The sequence below is a fragment of the Lepidochelys olivacea genome (genome assembly GCF_965140295.1).
Source record: "Lepidochelys olivacea isolate rLepOli2 genome assembly, chromosome: 4".
NCBI lineage: Eukaryota > Metazoa > Chordata > Testudines > Cheloniidae > Lepidochelys > Lepidochelys olivacea.
Window position 1 is genome coordinate 68,897,985 of NC_140414.1, and position 22,556 is coordinate 68,920,540.

Consider the following 22,556-nt stretch of genomic DNA (forward strand, 5'->3'; position numbering starts at 1 on the left):
GTTTGTTTTTCATTTTCTAGAAGCTTTCAAAAAGTAGTATAAAAGGATCTGGGCCTGATTCTCCTCTCTCTTACACTGGTGTAAATAAGAAGGTACCTCACTGAAGTCAGTGTAAAACTGGTGTAAGGAAGATGAGAGTCAGACCCTCTGTCTCATATGCTGAATTGCTGTAATGTAGCCATTATTTTTCTTTCTCTCTTTCTTAAGATGACCTTGAATGATGCCATGAGGGGCAAGGCAAGGCTGTCAATTACAGGAAGTACTGGAGAAAATGGACGTGTTATGACTCCAGAATTTCCAAAAGCAGTGCATGCAGTACCTTATGTGAGTCCTGGCATGGGAATGAATGTCAGTGTGACTGATCTCTCGTGATTGATAAGAACCTTCTGAGTGCCTTACACAATGGTTTTCTTGTGCGTTTATTGTCAAAGTGGTGAGAGGCATCCAGTATCTTGAAGACATTTCTTTTGGCCAAGAATTCTTATATTTGTGGAGTTCATCTTGAATTGTAATGAATACTTAGTACAAAACACAACACCATTTTCTACACAAGTTCAAGATGAAGTTTGACTGACATGCACAGCTAACATGGAAGTACTGTAATCTAACTGAAGTCGTGTACAGGCAACACACCAGTTTCTGCAGCCACCATTGTTAGTCCCTTGGTTCATACTGACTTAAGCACACTTGACATCAATTGCATCAAGATGTGACAAGTTTTATAAGAAAAAAAACATTTAAAAGGAAAAAAATATTTTTAGGTATTTTCACAAACAAACTGGCTTTTAAATAAATTTGCTTCCATAATGGTTGAATAAGACAAAAAAAATTAAACTGTGGGAAAGTGGAAAAATCAAAAAAGGCTTTAGGCACCGGTTCCATATTTTTGAAAGCCAAATATATAAATGATGAGGAGAGGAAAATAAATAAATAAAAGGTTTGAATCTTGTAATTTTAATTGTTATTAAAACTTTACTGTATAGCCTATTCTTTAACATTTGGTGTTAATATCCAATTACTTGGCAATGCTTGACATTTGAAATAAACTTTTTTCTATGGTTTTATTTGCAAGTGGTCCAATTAATTTTGCAAGCTACAGTTGGGTTATAAGAATCTAAAATGTAAAAGGACATTGTCTAGGTTGGGCCAAAGTTTTATGTTCTCCCAACCTCCTTACCCTTAGCTCATTTTGAGCTGTTAAATTCCATGTTTTATTTAGAGATGGGCCCAAGCCACAACATTCAGATCTGCATTTCGGATCCCCAGATGAGTTCAAGGGTGCCCTACCCTGGAGTTGCACTAGAGATAGGAACCTGATGCAAAATTTGGATACAGGTTTGGAGTCTAGTCCCCTTTACCCCTGAAGTGCAGGGACACTAAGATCTGAGGTTTTGGTTCATACCCATCTATGGTTTTACAGAAAGTATGGGGGTGTGCGTGTGTATTTTATATAAAGCATATCAACAGAAGGCAAGCATTCAAAATAATCCTACAATAATAAAACAATTTATAGAATAAACCCAGGTCTCAAAATAAATGCCTTTAAGGAAACAGATTTCAAGTGTCCGGGAAGTGGTTCTACAGCATGTAAAGTTTTTCTGAGAAAAGTACCTTGACAATGTCTTTTTAATCTAAGATTCATAATATTCCAATCCCTGAAATATGATTTGTTTGTATTTCTGAAAATATTAGAACTTTCATAAATCGTATACACTATGCGTGTTTTCAGAATTTTAAGTTATCCTAAGTCATAAGGACTCCACAAACATAGACCGTGATTACAACACAAAAATGAATCCCAAAAGGGGCACAGTAACATTCATTTAAATGCTAATGCAACTCAAACCAATGTAATACTTCCCTATCCTTCACCTATGGATAAGATATCAGATGTTTGGTGAAAGAGCTTACGTTCCTCTGTGTTGTGAATACGAAAAGATACAAGATCTCTCATGCAGTACTACTAGTTCCCTATTTTATTTCTCACTGAAATAAATTTTGAAACATCATGTATGGTGTTAGCTGGAATTCTTTCCTTAATCTTCAATAAATGCTTTGTTTAACACTTAAGGATTGTAACTTCATCAGAAACTTTAAATCCCTTCTCTTGGTACAAGCTATGGGCCTGATTCTGAAAGCACATGCATACAGTACTTTTATTGCTGTCAGCCAGAGATATATATGCAGAGTGCTTGCAATATTGGGCCCTCTGCTAGTAACCTGCCCATCACTAAAGTTTAACTGTTTCTCAGCTGCATACGCTGAAGTAATCCATGGGTATTCTGTGCATTATGCCTCATCTGGAATGTGGGGATGCAGTCTGACTTTTAATATTCAATGCTAGAATGACCAAACTGAAATCTAATAATATTCATATGGTTCTTTAAACATTTTTAAAAGTAACATTGCGATACTGTATACAATGCAAAACTATTTATTGTACCTCTGGGCCGACTCTTCTAAAAACTGTAGCGTTTAAATCTTCCTTTGTCAAGCCTGAAATAATGTATATAATTGAAATAACGTAAAGTTATATTTTCATGTTTTTATACTTACAACATGATTGGAATACATAATGTATTAGTATTTCAATTACAGATAATGTTGATTGGATAGTACACATCTTGGTTAAAAAGCAGTAATCATAGTTTAATATCCGTGTTAAGGTACATCAGTATATTGCTATATAAAGTCTGTTTGTGTGCATTTAAGTGAAAAAATAGTCAAGAATGATGACAGCTGTCTAAGGGTTTTCTATTCATTTTGTATGAAAACTGTTATGGAACAACCAAAATGTTTATGAACTTTTCTTGTGTAAATTTCAAAATGTCCTTTACTGTAGGTTTTTGTTTACCTTACTTCTTCTTTGTTAAATGGGTATCAGTACAAAGCTGGACATACACTTTCTAAGACTTCTGAAGACATTAACATTCCCAGTTTTTCAAGTGTACCTATATGGCGGAAAATGTTTCTGATTTTATTTTTAAATCTAACACATGATGGCTTTTCTGGAGTGCTGTACAAACGTCAATCATACATAAAACATGTTCTTAAAAAAAGGCAAAAGACCCTTAATTTGTTTGTTTAGTATTATTGAAATCTGATTTCGTACTCAAAAAATGTTTTAATAAACTGTCGCACAGAGCAGATCTATTTGTCCTTACAGAAGTGGTGTCCTTGAAGAATTCTGCAAGACAATGCAAACCTTTCATGCATGAAAGAAAGTATTTCACATAAGAGTAAATTTACTGTGGTTTGCATTACCTCTGAACAAAATCATTTAACTTTCTTGTCAATAATACACTTGTACTTTCTGTATATAGCCCTCTTAATGATGCCTGTAAGGCAGTGCTGTAAATTGGTGCAATCAAATATTTATTTGTGTCTGACTGTACCTAAAAACTGTCAAACATTTCCTGGATCAGTAATTTTGATTTCAACAGATGATTGATATATTATCAGCAGAGGAAATGACCCTTGGCAAGTATTTAAAGTAAATGTTAATGGTCCTGCTATTATAAATCAATTCTAGAGCTGTAAAAAACAGTTTATAATAGCAGTGAGTAAGTATTAAGTCAAGGTTGAAGAGATTTGTCAGATAAAAGTTACAAGGTATAGATCATAGTGTGGAACACGTCTTAACAGAGTGTTTGTCTTGTGGACCTTCTCCCGTCCTACTGATGGTTGCACAACACCCCCATGGCAATGATATAGAAAAATAATGTATTGCAAGCATTAGTATGTTTTTACCTGTCTTTTGATACAACTTATCACCTTACAACAGCACTAGCATTAGGTAACGGTCCACCACCATGAGACCACCAGCAAGCACTCTCTGGATCAGTTGTGTCTATAGGCTACCCACTTCTATTTTCCACTATCGCAGTAGTCATTTTACATTCTCTTTTTTTATCCAGGCAAGAAAGCCTAAAGCTTTTTTAGGAGAGGGAGAGAGAGGTCAGGCCCTAATTAACATAAAGTTTGATACTGTAGTGAGCACTCTGGCCACAATTTAGCAAAACATTTAAGCATGTACTTAACTCTCAGCACTTGTGTAGTCTCATTGGAATCACTGTTTAATATATAACATCGAATATTACATCTAATGTATTTTATATGATATATGTAACATACCACAAATTCCTATGCAGTGGTGATATCCATGTGATGAATTGTGTTTATTATGCACCTTTGACTTCCTCTTTTGCACTCTGGCCACTAGTTCATTTCTGCTCAGGCCACTTCCAAGAGTCCAAACTTCTGAGCTGCTTCAGACAGCCCCATTTTTAAATACCACTGGGTAGAAAACGGTTTCTCTTTTTCTCATAGAGAGTTACCCTTCGTACAGAGCATAGGACAAGCAATACCTATAGCTACAGCTCTTACCTTGGAACCTATGCGAACTAGAAACAAGCACTTTGTAACACAGGAAAGCAAACATTCCCCACTTGATTCTTAGTCCTGGAAGGTCCCAGTGCATCAGACCTTAAAACTGCCATATTACATACCGCAAAGTTACTTCAGGTCATTATTAGAGGTTTCTAAAATGTATTAATGACAGCTGTATTCCTCCTCCAAGGCCTTGGCAGTTCAATTAATTGTTAATAAATAGGTCAGAGTGTGGAGCTTGCATTTGGCTTTATAGGTGTAGGGGTATGAAAATCATTTTAATAATTTAAAAAAAAATCTTTAAGATAGGATTTTTGTAAAAATATGGCAGAAACAAAATATATAATGGTACACTGCAGTCTGAAGGTGTCACTGACACTCACTGAGGGTGGCCTGTCTAGCTGCCTTGTAGCTTTGGCACTTGCGAATAATGAGGCCTTCCCACACTTCACTAATCTTCATACCATTTTACACATCATCAGGTACAGTCTTTCTCTCCCTCTTGCACCCCTCTCATAATCCTTCCTCACACACTTATTTGAGTTATATACTTTCTATCTGGGTGTATGTTTAAAACGTATAATTAGTTGATGTAATGCTGAAATTAAAAAGAGAGAGACAGAATAATCTGGCAGTCATTTGCCTCATAGTATCTGGTTGTGGCATTAAAGTGACAGAATGAAAGATGATAGATTTGGGAAGGTTCTTGGGTCATCTAGATTCTAGGCCAGACTCTTAATTCAAGTAGCATCATCTTCTAGAACAATCTCATTAGGACTTTATCTGATCTGTTTTGAACATCTCTAATTAATAATGAGAGTGACTCAGCTACCTCTCTATACAGTTCATTTCAATGCCTAATTTACTTAATTGTTAAGAAAATATTTTTATTTATACTTAATGGAATGGTGTCCATATTTAACTTTAGACTATTACTCCTCGTATTCCTCTAAACTACAGGAAAAAGACACTTCTCAGTCCTATTAATAACAATAAAACATTTGTACAGGTCACCCATTTCTGCACCTGCTATTCCATCAAAAATTCCCACTGATTAACATGGGAACCTCCCAAGTATATCTTGGGGTAGAACTGGGTCACTGACTAAACTTGCACTCCCTTTATATTGTAGGTCAACATCATCTCTTTTTATGGGCCTGATCTAAAGCCCAATGCCTCCATGGGGGTCTTTCTATTGACCTCAGTAAATTTTGAATCCTTTTATTCTAGTTACATTTTCTAACATTTTCTGAATTTAGGCCACATGTCTGCAATGTGATATGCAGCAGATATGCAACTGAATGCTCTTATGATCAAATAATAATAGTCATAATACAGCTATCACCATTAAAAGTTAGGATTAAAATTACCATGCAACAATATCTGGAGTACCAAATTTGGGTTCAGTCCTGCTCCGATTGACATCAAATGGCAAAACTCCTACTGACTTCACTGATACAGATTTAAGCTCTTATTGTTGCCTATTCTACGCATAGAGAAATAAGTGCAGTATCTCACATATGGTACACGTGGTAACGGTTAGCAAATGTTGACTTTTCAATACCGACCACTGTATAGTTCAAGCACCACAGCTGCTCTTTTTGAAGGTTATATTTTAAATATAAAAATAATAAAATACCTTTACATTACATTAAAACCCCCAAGATACAAACAAAAACCTAAAGGTGTGATCATAAAAATGTATCTCATAGAGAGGTCAAAGAGCTGAGAATAATTAAAACAGAAAACATCTCTGAAAATTGTGCTTTCCATCCTTTCTTATGTGGGGAGAGATGATCTGATGTAGATGTTCTGGATGAATTAGTTTCAAACTTCAGGGATCAAGAAGTAATATGAGTTGAGAGGCTACGTCTCCTATTGTAAACATCTTATGGCTTGGTCATCCACTCTGCTGCCACGAGCAAAGGTGATGCAAATCTAGGACTGGTGTGGAAATGCAAATTCCATGGCATGCTCCCTTCTTGTCCTCAAAGGGGGAGAGTATCAAAAGGAGACAGTGAAGGAGCAGGTCTATAGGAAAGAGAAGAACTTGGAGAGCACTGTGTCTGAGATCAAAGGAGGAGAAAGTGTTCTATTATATCAAAGGTGGTAGATGTGTTGGATGAAAGAATGAGGATGAAAAAGATGTCTTGCAGCTTGGCCAGAAAGAGATCATAGAAGAATGCAGTCAGGGGAGGTGCTTTAATGGAGTGGAGGGTGCAGACATGACTGCAGGTGAACAATGAGAGAGTTAGTAGGGTGGAAGTTGAGGCAGTGGGTAGAGACAGCAGGTGTACTTTCCAGCACTGTAGAGATTATACTTAGAATTCAGTTATTTTCAAGAGTAAGAGTGCATTGCCTGTGTATTTTTGAAATAATGTTTGTGCTTTTTATTTTGATGGTAAATATGCCAAGAAAATGTGAAAATGAAATTTGTTTCCAAAGCCTAATTTTGTATCCATTGTACACAAGGATATTGGTTGCTTATCATAGGGTTGCTCATGAGGGACCTTCTGGCATTAACTTCATTGAAGAAAGTGGAGAACATTGTTTAAAGTAGATTTGAAGGACTTTGCATCCCAGAGTTTTCTATCCAACTTCCAAGTTTTATACTACACTAATCATCATGCTAGCTAAGTGACGAAAAGATGTATAAAAATAGGTCAAATTTTGGACCTGTCACTCTTGACAATTTTCTTTACAAATAAGATAATTTTAAATATTTCTCAATATTTTAGTGATTTATTTACTCATTTCAATTCAATTCACAGCTGTCAATATACATTTTGGGCTACTTTACTATCTTCAAATGGTGGGGGGGAAAGTCCACCAAATTTCATTTTTCTGTTTCTAAAACACTAGACTCTTGTCACATTGCCAAAATTACTAAACAATATAAAATACCTTTGAGTTTTACTTGAACTTTTTTTGCACTTGTTGTTGATTTTTGAATTTGTTTGAAAACACACAACCAAGTAATTAATTTTGTCAAAGTATTAGAAAATAAATCTTTTTGGAATATATAAATCTATATTTTTTTGCAATCTCCTATATATTTCTTATATTGGGCATTTATCATTCTCTTCACTCTACTTATTTAACCTCTTCATCAACTAACCAGCAGAATCTTTGCCTCACTAAAAGAATTTGGAAGCCACTTAATAAACACAGTAGGAAATGACAAGGAAATGTGAGGCTCTTTGGTAAAATCCTGGCCCCACTGAAGTGGCTGGCAAAACTTCCATTAACTCAGATAGTCCAGAATTTCACCCGAGATGTTTACTAAATAATAAGCTAAACAATCTTCCTCAAAAGGGACAATTCAAGCTAGGGCAATAATTGTTATTGCCAGATGCAAAAGATGGTTTCTTGGGCCTAATAATTCACCACTCATTTGGGTAAAGATTGCACCTTACTTTCCACTAGGAAAGTAACAACTCCGCCAACAATGGATCCAAATAACCTGCCAGTTTAACTAGATATAAGGGTCATCAATCCACAAGGTCCTACAGAATCTCTGTGAGTGAAACTGGCCAAGATTCATACACCTGCTTTTAGCTGTGGTAAGGACTATTCTGCACCTCTTGCTGCCATGGTCTGGCACAAGTTAAGAGTTTAACTGATCGACATAGACAATAGTGAGGCAAACATATCTCTTTGTTCATTAATTGATTGTTGAAATCAAAATCTCCTATGTAAATTCATATATAAACAAAATTTCCTCACAATGCACATATGACAGCAGCATCACTCCCAAATAATTGCTAGTCACAGATTAATTCTGTGGTGTTAAATTTGTTCAGTTCCTTTCCAAAATGCAGAAAATAAAGCAGATGATGATCTTTTCAGAAGTAGTGAGAGAAATCCTGGCCTCACTGAAGACAGTGGAAGAACACCCATTGACTTCAATTGGAATGATTTAACTTAAAAAATTTTATTCACCATGGTGGCTGTACTTAATTGATACACTTGTTTGCCTCAAAACTGACTGATCTCAAAAACACTTGTGATTCAGTTTTGTCCTTTATTGTTCTCCCCTCTTGTTCTAGAAGAACTGATGATGTGTGATTAATTTATTTTTCTATAATATTTCATTTTAAACTTTCCATAGGAGGAATCTTTCTAATTTGTACTTTTAAACATTGTATGAGCAAGATAATGCTGTTTGTGGAGAAAGCTCTATTCCTGAGATATTTTGAGGACTGTCTTTTTTTTTTTTTTTTTTTCATATGGTGATTTTCTATGTAAGCAGGGGGATTATGTTTTGCTAAATTATTTTCTGTAGTATTGGTATGGTATTTTATGCAACGTATACACAAATAACATCATGTTATTTATCAATTTTTAAAAACTTACTTTTATCTCATTTACACCAATGTAAATCAGGAGTAATGACAAACAGTAAAGTTACATTAGTGTACAACTGATGTAAGTGAAGGAAGAATCTAGCCTACAATAATTTATTTTCTCATTTTTCTTTATAATAACTTATATTTAAACTATTTCTAATTAGAAATAATAAGGTGACCAAAATAGGTGAATTAATGCAAAACTAGCATAATTGTGAATTCATATAGGTTTGGAGTGAATTATTATAAATGATGGCATCAATTACAGAATAACACTGGACCTTGAGTACTTGCTATGTATTGGAAACCATTGGGCGAGCCAATAGATTTTCAGGATACACATTACAATGAACATACTCTGAGCTACTGAAGTCTCTTAGTGGACTTATAGAACAGATTCTGTGTCATTTAACATTTGGGAGACTGGCTAAATTCCAGGAGTTAGCTATTGCAGTCTGTTTTGTAGAACTTTTATGGGTGAGGCATAGGGCACAACTGCAGGAGTTAAGTGTAGGTTTCCTTCAACACACCTGGTTGTGACTCATGCTTGCGGGTTGCTTGAATCAATGCAATTACAAATCTGGAAGTAGAAAAGCCTTGGTAGCTCTTATTTCAACTTTTCATCAAAAAAAGAGAGATTTTAGTTTTCAGCTGAAAACAAACAAAAACATGTATTTGAAATGCCATCAAAGTACTTTTTGTAGTTTGGCTGACTCATGCCCCTGTTTTCTATGGGCAAGGTTCTCCAACCAGCCAGTCTCCCCATGGTGTATCATGGGTGTGGTAGTCTGGCAAGGGATCCCATGCTATACAGGAGAATGAGGACCTTCGGCACATGGCACCCTTTCTAAATTGAAATTTTTGCTTTTCAGCTACAAGTTTTTGGTTTTGGAATTTTTACAATTCTTTTTGTTTGTTTTCATTGAAATTTTCTGTGTCTGGGCATGTGTGGGCCAAGGAGAGGGGACATTTTCCAACCAGCTCTAACCTACAGGTTTTATTGCATACTTTGTAATATTCTTATTTGTATGGTTGCCTTTGCATTGTTTCCGTGTGTGTGTGTGTGTGTGTTTCTTTCTTTCTTTCTTTCTTTCTTTCTTTCTTTCTTTCTTTCTTTCTTTCTTTCTTTATTGATGTGGGGGTCAGATTGGAGATGGAGAGGTCTGTGCTTGTTTTACTTTATGTTATGAATGTTTTCTGACTGTAGTAAGCCTATTACCTATATTTGGATGTGATTCTTCACTTGTTTTGCACAATTCTGTATCCATTGGTGGTGTTAAAAGGACATTGCTGACTAATTTACCAATTGACTAATTTTAAAAAAGTTCAGTGTCTGACAGAAGACCCTTATAATAGTCTGTCTGGAAATTTCTTTGAAAAATGCTTTTAAAAAGTGGCTCCCTTTTTGCTGCTTATAAGTACCCTTTCAGCAAGGGAGAAACTGACTACAGGCTCTGATCCTGTCTTTGGATTTTGATGAATGAACCCCTGTACCAGAGCTCCACACAGGGACAAGGGTCTGCACATGTGGATTCATTCACAGAATCAAGGCCTGACTGACTGTGCAGAGAAGTAAATGTGTTTAAAATGTGCTGTTAAATTCACAAAATAATCAAACTTCAAAAATAGAAAAAAAATATTTTTTCTTTTCCCCCACTGAGTTTAGCAATCTCAGTTGTTACTTCTATAGTTGATATAAAATGTTCAGATGTGAATATGAAAATCACATTCCTAACACGGGTTCTCTAAGCAAACTCATTTGGTTGTCCAGTCTTCAGTTATTAACTGATCATGTGTTAGCCCGGTGCATAAAGCACTGTACTCACGTGTCCATCAGTTTGTGGAGCTTGCCAATATATTGGTTTATTGTTACTCCAGGTACTTGAACACCGTTCTTAAAAAGATCGCATGATATGTATATATAACTTTTAGGCTTGAAGTGCATGTAGTCTGTTGGTCCCCTTGGTACACAAACAATACACAGAAATGCTGCTGAATCATGGGGAGTTCTGTTTCCATTACAGACAGTCATGCTGCAGTGAGTATTCCTTTTTTTCCTTTTGATCTAGTCCTGGTATAATTTCAGAATGCTCTCAAGAATGTCTATTTGTGACATCTACAAGCTCACCAGTTCAAGGTCTAAAATCTAGCTTGTTCTATATTGTTATTTTAATATATGCATTTTTGTTCATTTTATTGTTTTTGTGTTTGCAACATCTCACCTATTTTATTCCTAATTAAGAACTGAAAGAGAATTGGAGCATGGAAACTCCACATATGCATTCCTGAAACTTGGTGTGAAACTGCTATCAGGTGTGCATAGATTTGATTAGCAATTTACTGTTTGAATTCCTCTAAAGTCCCTAAAGCTCACACAGTGCAAGTCTCTCATGGTTTGCTATATCTCCCCCTGGTGCTTGGGAAGCTGTTTTGTAACAAACATGCCTAGTTAACCATTAATTAAAAATGAATAATGATGTCGTTCAGAAATAATGTTTAATTTACACATCACCATCGGGAATGCATAGTATTTTACAGGCATTTTATAGATCCCTAAGCTGATGACTAAGCTAGATGTAACACAAGAGATGACAAACACATGGAAGGTATGCAAGGATGAAAATCATTACAAGGAAATATTGTGGGTTGTGAGCATTGTTGTGAACATATATTTTAGTTCCTCTGTTGTCATTTTACATTTTTTTCATTTTGTTTTTGTTTTGTTTTGTTCAGTAATTTTTCTTTATTAAGATGCTTAATCACAGAGTACACAGCTAGAAAACAACAATATATAACCACTGCTCCCATCCACTGATGTTAATTGTTTAAAATAATTAAAACTATTTATCCTATCATGGCACTACCCAACACAGAAACAACCACTTCTCCCAGAGGACTTTAGCACTAGTGACTTTACTCAGTGTAGAATTTCCGCTTATTGAACCTTTTCCCCAGCATGCTTTTTTGGGAGCGTGTGCTTTAAGTTTGGCAGAGACATGCAACTACAACCCTAAAATTGCAACTACCTGTAGCTTATGATATCAACCTCCCTTTTGTCTGATAAGAATCCATAACTCGGGTGCCCCTTAGTTTTCCTGTTCTCAGTCTTGAGGGGATAACATGTTTTCATCCTAATTAAGATCCCAAATCAGCATCAGAATCATATGGCCAGCCTTAAAAATAGATACATTTGAAATCATATGTGAAGATGAGGTCATTCATTAATAACCTGTCAAGATCTGAGTTCAGGATCCTGTTTCCTCAACAATACATGATGCACTCAGCTCTGCTTGAGCAGTTATGTCATGCATGACTACAGGGGAAATATAAAATTAGATCATTCCAGGTTAAAAAAGACCTTTTAAATTCACTTATAGAATATTTTGTGTGTGTTTGTGCTAGATCAGCCATGGCAAAGTGTCTGTTTCAAGTGCATTACGTTATAGTCAGGTCTGTGACTTCAGCGCTTTCTTGGAGACTGCATTAAATAAATCATTTAGTGAAATACACTAAATTAAATCTTTCTGGTGGTGTCACTTCACGAAACTCTTTGGGCCTGAATATCTGGTTTAATTATGATTCTCTTTAGCAGAAAACTGCCAGAAGATTAGAGACTGTTTTGCTGTCTAGTCTCGGTGTTGATACTACCTGTGCACAAACCATTTGTTTTTTTAAATTATATACACAACTTTTGGGGGTAAATGAGTTGAAATCATAAGAAAAGAGTTTACAAATTTGAACAATTATATTTTTGTGAACGCAAATAAACCTTGTATTTCACTAAGTTGATAAAATTTCATACTGTTCTCCTCCAAGTTCATCTACCCTTATTTCTAAGGGTTAAAAGTAATCTAAGGTAGTACTGCAAATGATGAGTAATTATTTCTGGTGTACAATTTTTAGAGCAATCCTGAAAGGGTTGACACTTTTGATTGAAGTTCCCTTAAAAGATGCTCACATTTGATGATGAAAAATATAGATCAGCTGTAAAAAAAACCACAAGTCTGCAAAGTAGGGATGGATGATTAATATTATTTTTTGTTCAGGGCTTCTAAGCTCTACTATGATACAGACACATCAGGACCCCTTTGTGCTGTAGCAAGAAACAAACCCTGCCTGCAAAAGCTTACGGTCTTATAGACAAGACCCAATATGGGAGTGAAACAAAGAACTAGTGTAAGCAGGGGAGGAAGGGAGGATTAGGACTAGCCCATTACTTGGAAACTGGTGATATTTGTATTCAGGACAGGGAACATTCGGAAGACATTTGAACACTGAGGCTCTCCTTTGTCCATCAATCTATCCTTCACTCCATGCTTCATGGGAAGGAATGGAAGAAGGAACCCACCCATTCCAATAATGGAAAAACTCCTTTCCACTGTCTCACTTTGAGAGATGGAAGAAAGGGAACCCAGGCCTACAAGGCATAGTGAGTAGAAGCAGAGCAGACAGGTAAGTGGCATCTGCATAGCTGTTGTTGTGAACTATTTAAATATATTTCAGAAATTCACTGTTTCTAGTATCTAAATTGAATGGTACAACTCTCCTGTAAGCCATTTATCAGCTTCCTTCTCTAGACTCCCTGAGTCAAGTAACATTTCCTCAGAGATTTGTGAGTCTGTTGTCAGAGCATTTTTATAAAAGGAAGAGAGATTGGTCGAAGATGTTTAAGACATCCTGCTCAGAGAGACCACTGTAACAGCATTGACTGACACTTTCCATTTCAACGTGAATCCAGCAACAGGATAGTCCTTTGCAGGATTTTATGCTGCATTTTCTCAGTTTTCCTAAGCTTCTCATTTCTGACTACCGGTGTTTTGTTCTTAGTAAAACTGTGCCCTGCCTTCAAAGTTCATATCCAGCAGAATCATAATGAAAATATGAATACAAGAGAAGGGGGAGAAAAAGGAGGTTTTTACTTGACCAAATCCACTGACATAAATGGGCACAATTTCAGTGGTTTAAGAATGAGTACAAGTTCCCCTTCCTTTATAGTGGCCTGAAGTTGGAATACCCTGGGTAGGGACTCACAATCTAAAAAATCCAAAGTACTCAGTGTAAACAGGAAAGGAAATATGCTCAAGAGGAATGATTTCACATTGAAAATTCTATGCCAATGCATGAGGTCTGGCACTTTTAGAGAAATGACATATCTGAGATCTCTGACCTGCTTCATTGGATTTGTGTTTGGATTTTATGCTGCATTTTCTCAGTTTTCCTAAGTTTCTCATTTCTGACTACCGGTGTTTTGTTCTTAGTAAAACTGTGCCCTGCCAAGAACATTAAGTTGGCAAAGAGCAGCTTGCATGTCTCGTTATGCTGTTGCCAAAGAAGATGTGATTTTGAAGGCCCCTTGTGGGGGGCCTGGAGGCTGTTACTGCCAATTTGCTCTAGCATTCAACATTGCAAGAATAAGCAGAATCAGGATTTCTCTTTTAAAAACTGCTTCAAGCTTCTCTATAAGTGTATTGAGTAGATTTTTAACAACAATTTGTACATATAAAGTGTGTCTCATTTGAGGATCTCTGTTTACCTTTTTAGGACCATGGCTGTGCTAGGTGCTATACTAAACAGATAGAATTCATAATGTGTGTTTGCCTTAAAAACAATTTGTAAAGTTGTGCTTTTTAAAAGCTGAGTGAATAATGCAATAGGGCTGAAATCCTACAGCACCTTAATATATAGACAGCATATACAAACTTCTGATGGATCTTCCTAAATGCATGAACAGAGATATATAAACTACATTCGTTCTCTAGAGGGATGAGGAGTTATTTTAGCCTCCTTATTCATTCTGTCCTGAGGACATTTTCAATGAACAACATAAAATTGTACTGAATGGTTGGCAAAATTATACCTAGCATGTGGTTTATTTAAGTCTGTGCTTCTAATTGAGGTCTGAACAGAATAGGAATAGGCCTCAAAATTCTTTTAACCTTTGAATGTTGGGAAATGAAAATCAGTTACAATTTATTTTCATGGAGGAATATGAATTAGATAAGAATATGAGCTGGACATGGAATTCTACCCTGAGTCCTGTATTGAGCCCAATAACTTCATTTATCTTTTAGAAAGACATCCGGTCTTGACCAAAAGCCTCCAAGTAATAAAGAATTTGCCAAATCTCTAGGTAATTGGTTCCAATGACTAATTATCTTCACCATTAAAAATTTGCATCTTAATTCCCATTTGAACATTGTTGACTTCAGCTTCCAGCCACTGGATTGTGTTATGCCTGTGTCTGTGAGATTAAAGACCCAGCTGTGATGGGTTCTCCCAGGGGCACCACTTGGAACTGGGATCCACTGAGCTCGCCTGACCCACCAGCCTGGATTCCCTTTGCACTGTGCTGCTGTAACAAGTTCTCAAACTCCTTTCCAGCACACCCACACTGGTAGGAATACACCCAGCTGCAATTTCACAGAGATGCTGAGATCAGCTCTGCATAGGAAAGCTCAGCTAAGGAGTTGCCCAGATACTCAAGTGGACACCCCCCTCTAGAGTGCAAACCCAAAATTACACTATCTTGAACTTTACAGCATAGCTCATGAAATTCGCTCCCTCCCTCCATGTGAAAAGTGATATGCAACAGCTTTTTGCTCCCCAGTTATGAATTCCACACACTGGGTTAAGACAAAATAGAACAAGTTTATTAACTACAAAAGGTAGATTTTATGTGATTATAAGGGATAGCAAACAGATCAAAGCAGATTACCTAGCAAATGAAGCAAACATGCAAGCTAAGCTTAATATACTAAAAGAAACTGGTATAACTAGCAAATTCTCACCCTAAATGTTGTTTTAGGCAGATTGCAGAGGTTCTTGAAGGCATGCAAGTCTTGCTTGCAGCTTAAATCTCCAGGTATTTCTTTCACAGACCAGACACCTTCTAGCCTGGGATCAGTCCTTTCTTCCCCAGTTCAATCTTAGGAGTTTATAGCAGCCATCATGGGCAGGGAGACAGTGAAGAACAAACCACGATTATATCATTCCCCTGCCTTAAATAGATTTTACATATGGCCAGAATCCTTTGTCTTCCAGTGTGATTCCCACCCCTGGCCAATGGAAAAATACTAGTTTTTAACATGGAATCCAGTATCAGGGGACATGATCACATGACCCTGCAGCCATAACTCAAAATCTATTTGCAGCATCCACAGGAAGGCTTTCCAGGAATGTGGGTGATTAGCATCTTCAAAGACCTATTTTTCTACCTAATGGCCCATTGACTTGTTCCCAGCTAGCCCTCTGGACTGATTGTATTCTGTCTAGTGGGCATTCCCCATGTATAAACACAATTTATAGTACACATACATAGTCAATATTTCTAACTTCAGATACAGAAATGATACATGCATAGAAATAGGATAATCATATTCAGTAAATCATAACCCTTCCAATGATCTCTTACATGACCCATGTCACATAAAATACTTAGTTATTCCATAATTACATTATAACAATATCTCTATGAAGAATATGGGGGCATAGTGTCACACCAGCTACTATCAGATTTCTTTTCCCTGTGTAGGTACTTTTAGGTTATGTTTAAATGGCCTCTTAGCCTTCTCTAAGATAACCTAAACAAACTGAGCTTCTTTATTCTTTCACTAACATCGTTTTCTAGACCACAAATGATTTTTGTAGCTCTTATCAACCGTCTCCAGTTTTTCAGCATTCTTTTTAAAAGGTGGACATTAGAACTGGACAGAGGTACTATCCACCTCCTTGTCCATATTCCCCAGTTAATATATTAAATTATTGTGTTAGCTCTTTTTTGCCACCTCATCTCAGTGGGGTTCATGTTCAGTTGGTTATTTACAATAACCTTACAGATCTTAGAATATCCATGGGAGGGATGACCTTCCCCTCTGCTGACTGTGGGGAGGCAAGTCTAACCTGAATGATTTGGGGAGAAATCTGCAACCTTAAGGCAACAGATTTTGCTACCTAACTTTGGTCCTCTGGTGGCTTCTTGTTCTTGAGGGCATGATTTCAAAGAGCACTGGATACAGAAAACATGGAGAGTCCCTGCTGACTGTTTCTTGGAGCGTTAATATTTGCCACCTCATTACCTCCCTAGAATTGAGATGTTATAATAACCTTCATTTGTAACAGCAGCCCTGTTGGAAAAGGGAGTTACAATCCCAAAAAATAAGTCACAGGGCCCCATCCAATTAACAAAAGGGGATATGAAACAGAAACCTTTTAAAATATCTTATTTTGGTGAGAAGAACAGTTTTGACTCTGCCCTGATTGAAAATCCTAATCCAAATCAGACTGTAAAAATTCTTGTAACATAAAATGCATCTTTCAAAAATTTGGATACTGTCTAGAGAAGGGACATTTAAAGTTCTCTGTAATATTTATTTATTCCCATTCTGAATGGTTAGTATTTTTACATCAATTTAGCACACATGTAAATTATCGCACAAGGTGCAAGTCTGCTTCTAGTGCTCTGTATTTGTGTCAGACTAGCAAGGGCTAGGAATCTTTGTCAGTTTTAATATAAACCAACTCAAATCTACTAATTAGCCAAGTGAGGGTCTGTTTATTACAGCTCTAATTCATGTACTATAATTAGTTTGAATCTATAATATTGATTTAGTAGTAATTACAGCTGTGTGAATGTTAAGATTATGTTTCAGAAACCTGTCTAGATTTTGGTTCCAGATAATGAAGCTTTCATTTAACTGCTGTTTAGAAAAGGCTTTGAAATATAGTAAAATATATATTATAGATAATGGAAAAGCATAAGCCAACCTCCCCCAACATTTTATGCTACCTGTTATAAATGAAATATGTTAGAAATAGCCTAATAATGAATGGACAATCACCATTTATATTCAGCTATCTAGTTAGTGATATAATAGACCTCATTGAATATACTCTCCCCAGGAGGTACGTGTATAACTCTCCTGTTAGCGTTAAAGTATTAGTTAACTACATGTACATTGAGAGAGGAAGACAACCCATGAGTTCAACATTGCAAATTAGCTTCAATATTTTGTGGATACTGTAAAGTAATTTTGAGAAATTTTCAATTCAGTTTGCACACATAATGTACAGTCATTATACTACGAGTCAAAATTGTAGCACTGAAGAGTAATATTACTCTGGTAATGATAGAGCTTTCAACAAATTGTTTAGTCTGTTTTTAATCAAATTGTGTTGGTGGTAAACTTGATTTCAAATATCTACAGGCAAAAACAGAGAATACCCATTCAGATAACTCCCTTCCTAGAACAGTCACCTAGTTTGCAATTAGCATGGCAATCAAGTCACCAGTTTTATATTAATTGAAATAGTAAATCAGAATGAAAAGCAAATTAGGAATGTGAATACTTGCAGCAATAATCATGGCAAATAGTTCACAAGCAAACACAAACTGAAAGATGTCCATATAAACTAGTGGTGACCAACCTGTAGCCTCAAACTGTGCCTTTCAGAGCAACTGGGCTAAAAAGAAAATACACATTTGATTATGCATTTAAAATACATCAGCTGAGCCCCACCTTATGAGTTTCAACCTCACATCTGAACCATCCCCATCCCTATGGAGAGGCAGTAGGGGGCCTTGATTCCCACTCATTCCCCTGTAACTGCAGGAGCATTGTAGTGTAAACCAGGAGCCCTTCAACTAGATGCTGTCCCCTGCAGCAGTTGCTCAGCAGGTCCACTACGGACTGCCCGCTGCATTGCAGGGGAAAGAGAAGAACGCTTTGGATCCTCCATGGCCTGTTTCTCTTCCAAGTGAGGGTGAACCCTGGGGAGGAGCAGAACAGAAGTTTGTCTGACTCTGCCTGACCCTGGGGAAACATCTGTGAAAGGATGACTCCCTCTGTCCCAAATATCCAACCAGTGCAGCCCAGGAGAAGGGTAAAAGAGGAGAAGCTGAGACGAAACACCTATTTATGAATTATGATCCACCGATTTATATAAAGATGTTATCATGTTTTCTGTATTATTCATTATCCTATTTCTTAGGCAATCTAACATCTCATTTACTTTTTTGATTGCAGCTGCACATTGAACAGAGTATTCACTGTGCTGTTTATAATGGCATCAGATTCCTTTCTTGAGTTGATACAGGTAATTTAGAACTGTGTAAGGTTTAGAAAAACTTTAAAATTTTCCCTCCAATGTGCAGGCCATACTTTTCATTTATTGATATTGAATTTCATATGCCATACAGTTACCCATTTACCTAGCTTGATCATTTTTTTCTGAGGTCCCTCAGTGACTTCTCGGGTGCTGACTAACCTAAATAATTGTGTGTCATCTGCAAATTTTCCTGCCTCTCTACTCAGGACAATATTTTGTCTCTTGCCCAGGACTTCTTTAGTAGCCAACAGACTCAAAACTTTTATTTTTATAAAAAGGTTTCTATCTAGCCAACCTGGTTGCAAAGAAAAATATGAAAACGTGCGTCAAGTGTAAGTGATGCAGTGGTATCTACTTGAGTCTGCAGACAGCCTGAAACGATTACTTTGAAAGAGGTGAATTGCCCCCTGCATCTTAATAAAGTGTTCACTCCAAGATGCACTGCACTGGAAGTCCCCACCATAATCCCCCCAATGGAAGACTCTGTGTGTGGCAGGAAAAGCGTGTAGTGGGGCTGACCCACACGCGGAGATGTACCCCAGTTGCTGTTCCTGTAGTGAAGAAATGCCACTGCAGGTGAAGGGTGGGTCCTAGGTTGCACAGGTGGGACAATGCTTATATAAGTTATTGGTTGAATCATGCTGAATAATAAACAAATTCATAAAAATTGTAGGTCCACTCTGGAGATGCTAAATGGGCCTACAGCTGGCAAGCTGGAACCTAGAGCTTTCCAGCAACTCCAAGCCCTGCTGAAGGACATGTCCAGGGAAAAGGGGTACGGCTTGGGGGAGATAAGTAAAGAGAGGCTCTTACATTGTGTTAGCTGTGCAAGGGCCTGGCCAGTGCAAACTAACCTCAAGATCTAGGGGCTGCAAAGCCACTTTTGCCACTTTACCCAGAATTGCACCAAATGCAGCTCTGTTCATCTAAAGTTTGTGTGAATAGCAGTATGCTCTAACGTGCTGCACTGTATCTCCCTCAGGTGGACACTGTGGGCATGAGCTGAAAGGTCCCAAAGAGCCCACACTGCAGGACAGTATAGTCATGCCGTAAGAGTGTCAAATTTACAGTATCAGTGTAATCAGACTTGGATTAGAACAGTCTGGGGCCTTTAGCACACCCCTATCTGGCACCAGGGACACCACCTTCATTCTGGAACTATGCCTGCTTGGGGTGTGGAAGGTAGGGGCCAACAAGCTGATCCATCTGCTGAGTCGATGAAGGACCTACAACTCCTCTTGGTGTAAGTTGGGGGCCCCCTGTTCCCTGGCCCACAGCTTCCTGTCATGAGGTAGGCTAGGATCTGTCTTTGGGAAGGAATTTCTCCACACATTCCCCTCCCAGGGGTGGGAGCTAAACCTGCAGGCAGTCTACTCCATGTGTACTCCTCTGGCTAGCTGTAGTGACATGACTGACACCAACATGTGACCTCCAAATCTGGGAGTGATGTGTACAAAGCTATAGTGCACAATGGTCAATCTAGCCCTGTGTGGAATTTTCTATATACAAAGACAACAGAGCCAGGATCATTTGTTCTGGCTGCTTTGCACTGCTTCAGACTGTAAAATAGCTTTACATGCAATTTAACTAGTTATATTGGGTTTACACCTGCTTTGAATCAGTGGCATGCAAAATGTCAGAGCATATCAGTAAATCTGACTTGATTTTACTCTGTTAAAAAAATCCTCTAAAACAAAATTGAAGGATTTTCAAAGATTCTGTCAAAACACTTTCAAAGCTGGAGTGGGGGAAAACAAAGGGTTCTCTCTGTCTGTATGTGTCTTTTGCCGGGACCAGAGCAGGAATGCAGGTCAGAACTCCTATAAAGGGTTAATAAGTAATCTCTTTAGATATGCATTAGATTCTGTTTTGTTTAAATGGCTGATAAATTAAGTTGTGCTGAATGGAATCTATATTCCTGTTTTTGTGTCTTTTTGTAACTTAAGGTTTTGCCTAGAGGGATTCTCTATGTTTTGAATCTGATTACTCTGTAAGGTATTTACCATCCTGATTTTACAGAGGTGATTCTTTTACTTTTTCTTCAATTAAAATTCTTCTTTTAAGAACCTGATTGATTTTTCATTGTTCTTAAGATCCAAGGGTTTGGGTCAGTGTTCACCTATGCAAATTGGTGAGGATTTTTATCAAGCCTTCCCCAGGAAAGAGTGTGTAGGGCTTGGGGGGATTTGTGGGGGAAAGACGTTTCCAATTGGGCTCTTTCCCGGTTATATTTTGTTAGACGCTTGGTGGCAGCTATAAAGTCCAGGGACAAAGGGTAAAATAGTTTGTACCTTGGGGAAGTTTTAACCTAAGCTGGTAAAAATAAGCTTAGGGGGGTTTTCATGCAGGTCCGCACATCTGTACCCTAGAGTTCAGAGTGGGGAAGGAACCTTGACAACTTCTATAGCAAATATGCTCATTTGATAAGAAAAAACATGAGACCAATTCTGCTATCTCAAGCTCATATTCAAGCTCAAAGCTTTCCTTTAAACATATCTTCATAATAGCAAATCAGGCCCTCATTGACACCTATGCAACCCCAGTGGTTCCAATTAGTCTATTTGCAGCACCTGTGCTACCTCTAGTCCTTTCATGTGGGAGTCGCACAGTAATTTAGTAAACAAGATGTAAGAGAAAGACAAAACCTAGTTCACTCTTAGTTACAGGGATAAAAGGGCTGAAAAGCAGCAAAAGCTTGTATTAGTTGCTAAAGTCAGCAGCTATTTCTCTGAATAAACAGAGAGGGACAAATCCTCCTGTCTGGTCATGCTCTTTGGTGCAAGATGAGGGGAAGAAAGAAAATGTCAGTTTTAAGTCACCTTTGCGTCCCACAGATCCTGTGGCTGACCTGCACCAGTCTGAGCCCCTGAGAGCTGCTGTAACTTACACCAGCTGCCCATGGCAACCAAAGTTCACTAGCGTGTAGGAATGTCTTGTCTATGCTGCCTTTTCCAATACACAGCCCCTGCACTTGGTTCAGGACTGTACTGGCCCATGTAGAAACTGCCACCATATGTATAGTCTACATGAAGAAGCCTTTGACCTTAAAGAGCTGGTTAAATCACAGCAGTACAAAGCAGCCAGTTCAGGTCCAGGATCAAGGAGTACAGTATGTATGTTTGAGAAAGAAGGGTCCATTGTTACATATTCACATTTCAGACTACAACTGCACTTAATATGTCTGAAAAAGATACAAGGAAGTGATTTCATTCATTCTCAGAGTAATAAGTATTTTGAATTAAATAATGAACAAGTTTGAATGATAGAAGATTCAGGAAGAACTTATAGCAGCTTCCTAAGGAACATATTTTATTCAGAAAAATAACCTTAATGAATATTTATTAAAACTATTTTTATAATAGGGGCTTCTGGTAAATCATCATTTCAACATAAATATCAATAGTGAACTACAACAATTGTTGTCTATCACACCAAGTATAAAAAATATATGCAATCAAATTTAGAGAAGTTTTAAAAGTATTGTTCTAAAATCTAATAACAACAAAGCTCAGAAATCAATATTGAAAGAAACATTACACAAAAGACAGTGTAAAGCAGACATTGATAAATGCTGAGGAAGAGAAGTTTGGAACAAGGATATTACCTATTTGGTAACAAAAGAAGAACAAAGAAAACCAGGGAAACAAACTAGTTAACAGAGAAAAGCAAACAAAGAACACCAGGTGATGCTTTGCATCCAAGGGAAGATGAGGG

At 37.3% G+C, this 22,556-nt stretch overlaps 2 protein-coding genes across 11 annotated transcripts in view; both read left to right on the forward strand.

Moving 5' to 3' along the window:
- The window catches only part of GRIA2 (glutamate ionotropic receptor AMPA type subunit 2), a 125,669-nt gene extending 122,604 nt beyond the window's left edge, over positions 1 to 3,065 (forward strand). For 3 of the 5 annotated variants that reach the window (XM_084626717.1, XM_084626714.1, XM_084626713.1), the window contains exon 16: positions 208 to 3,065. In XM_084626717.1, coding sequence (XP_084482843.1) covers positions 208 to 372 — 165 coding nt within the window. In that variant the 3' untranslated portion in view covers positions 373 to 3,065. The remainder of the gene's footprint in view (positions 1 to 207) is intronic. The other 2 variants (XM_084626716.1, XM_084626715.1) reach the window with 1 other exon arrangement.
- A 9,953-nt stretch (positions 3,066 to 13,018) lies between these two features.
- LOC311519794 (uncharacterized protein) overlaps positions 13,019 to 22,556 on the forward strand; it is a 202,579-nt gene continuing 193,041 nt past the window's right edge. For all 6 annotated transcript variants that reach the window (XR_014711373.1, XR_014711374.1, XR_014711375.1 and 3 more), the window contains exon 1: positions 13,019 to 13,190. The gene's annotated coding sequence lies outside the window, so the exon portion shown is untranslated. The remainder of the gene's footprint in view (positions 13,191 to 22,556) is intronic.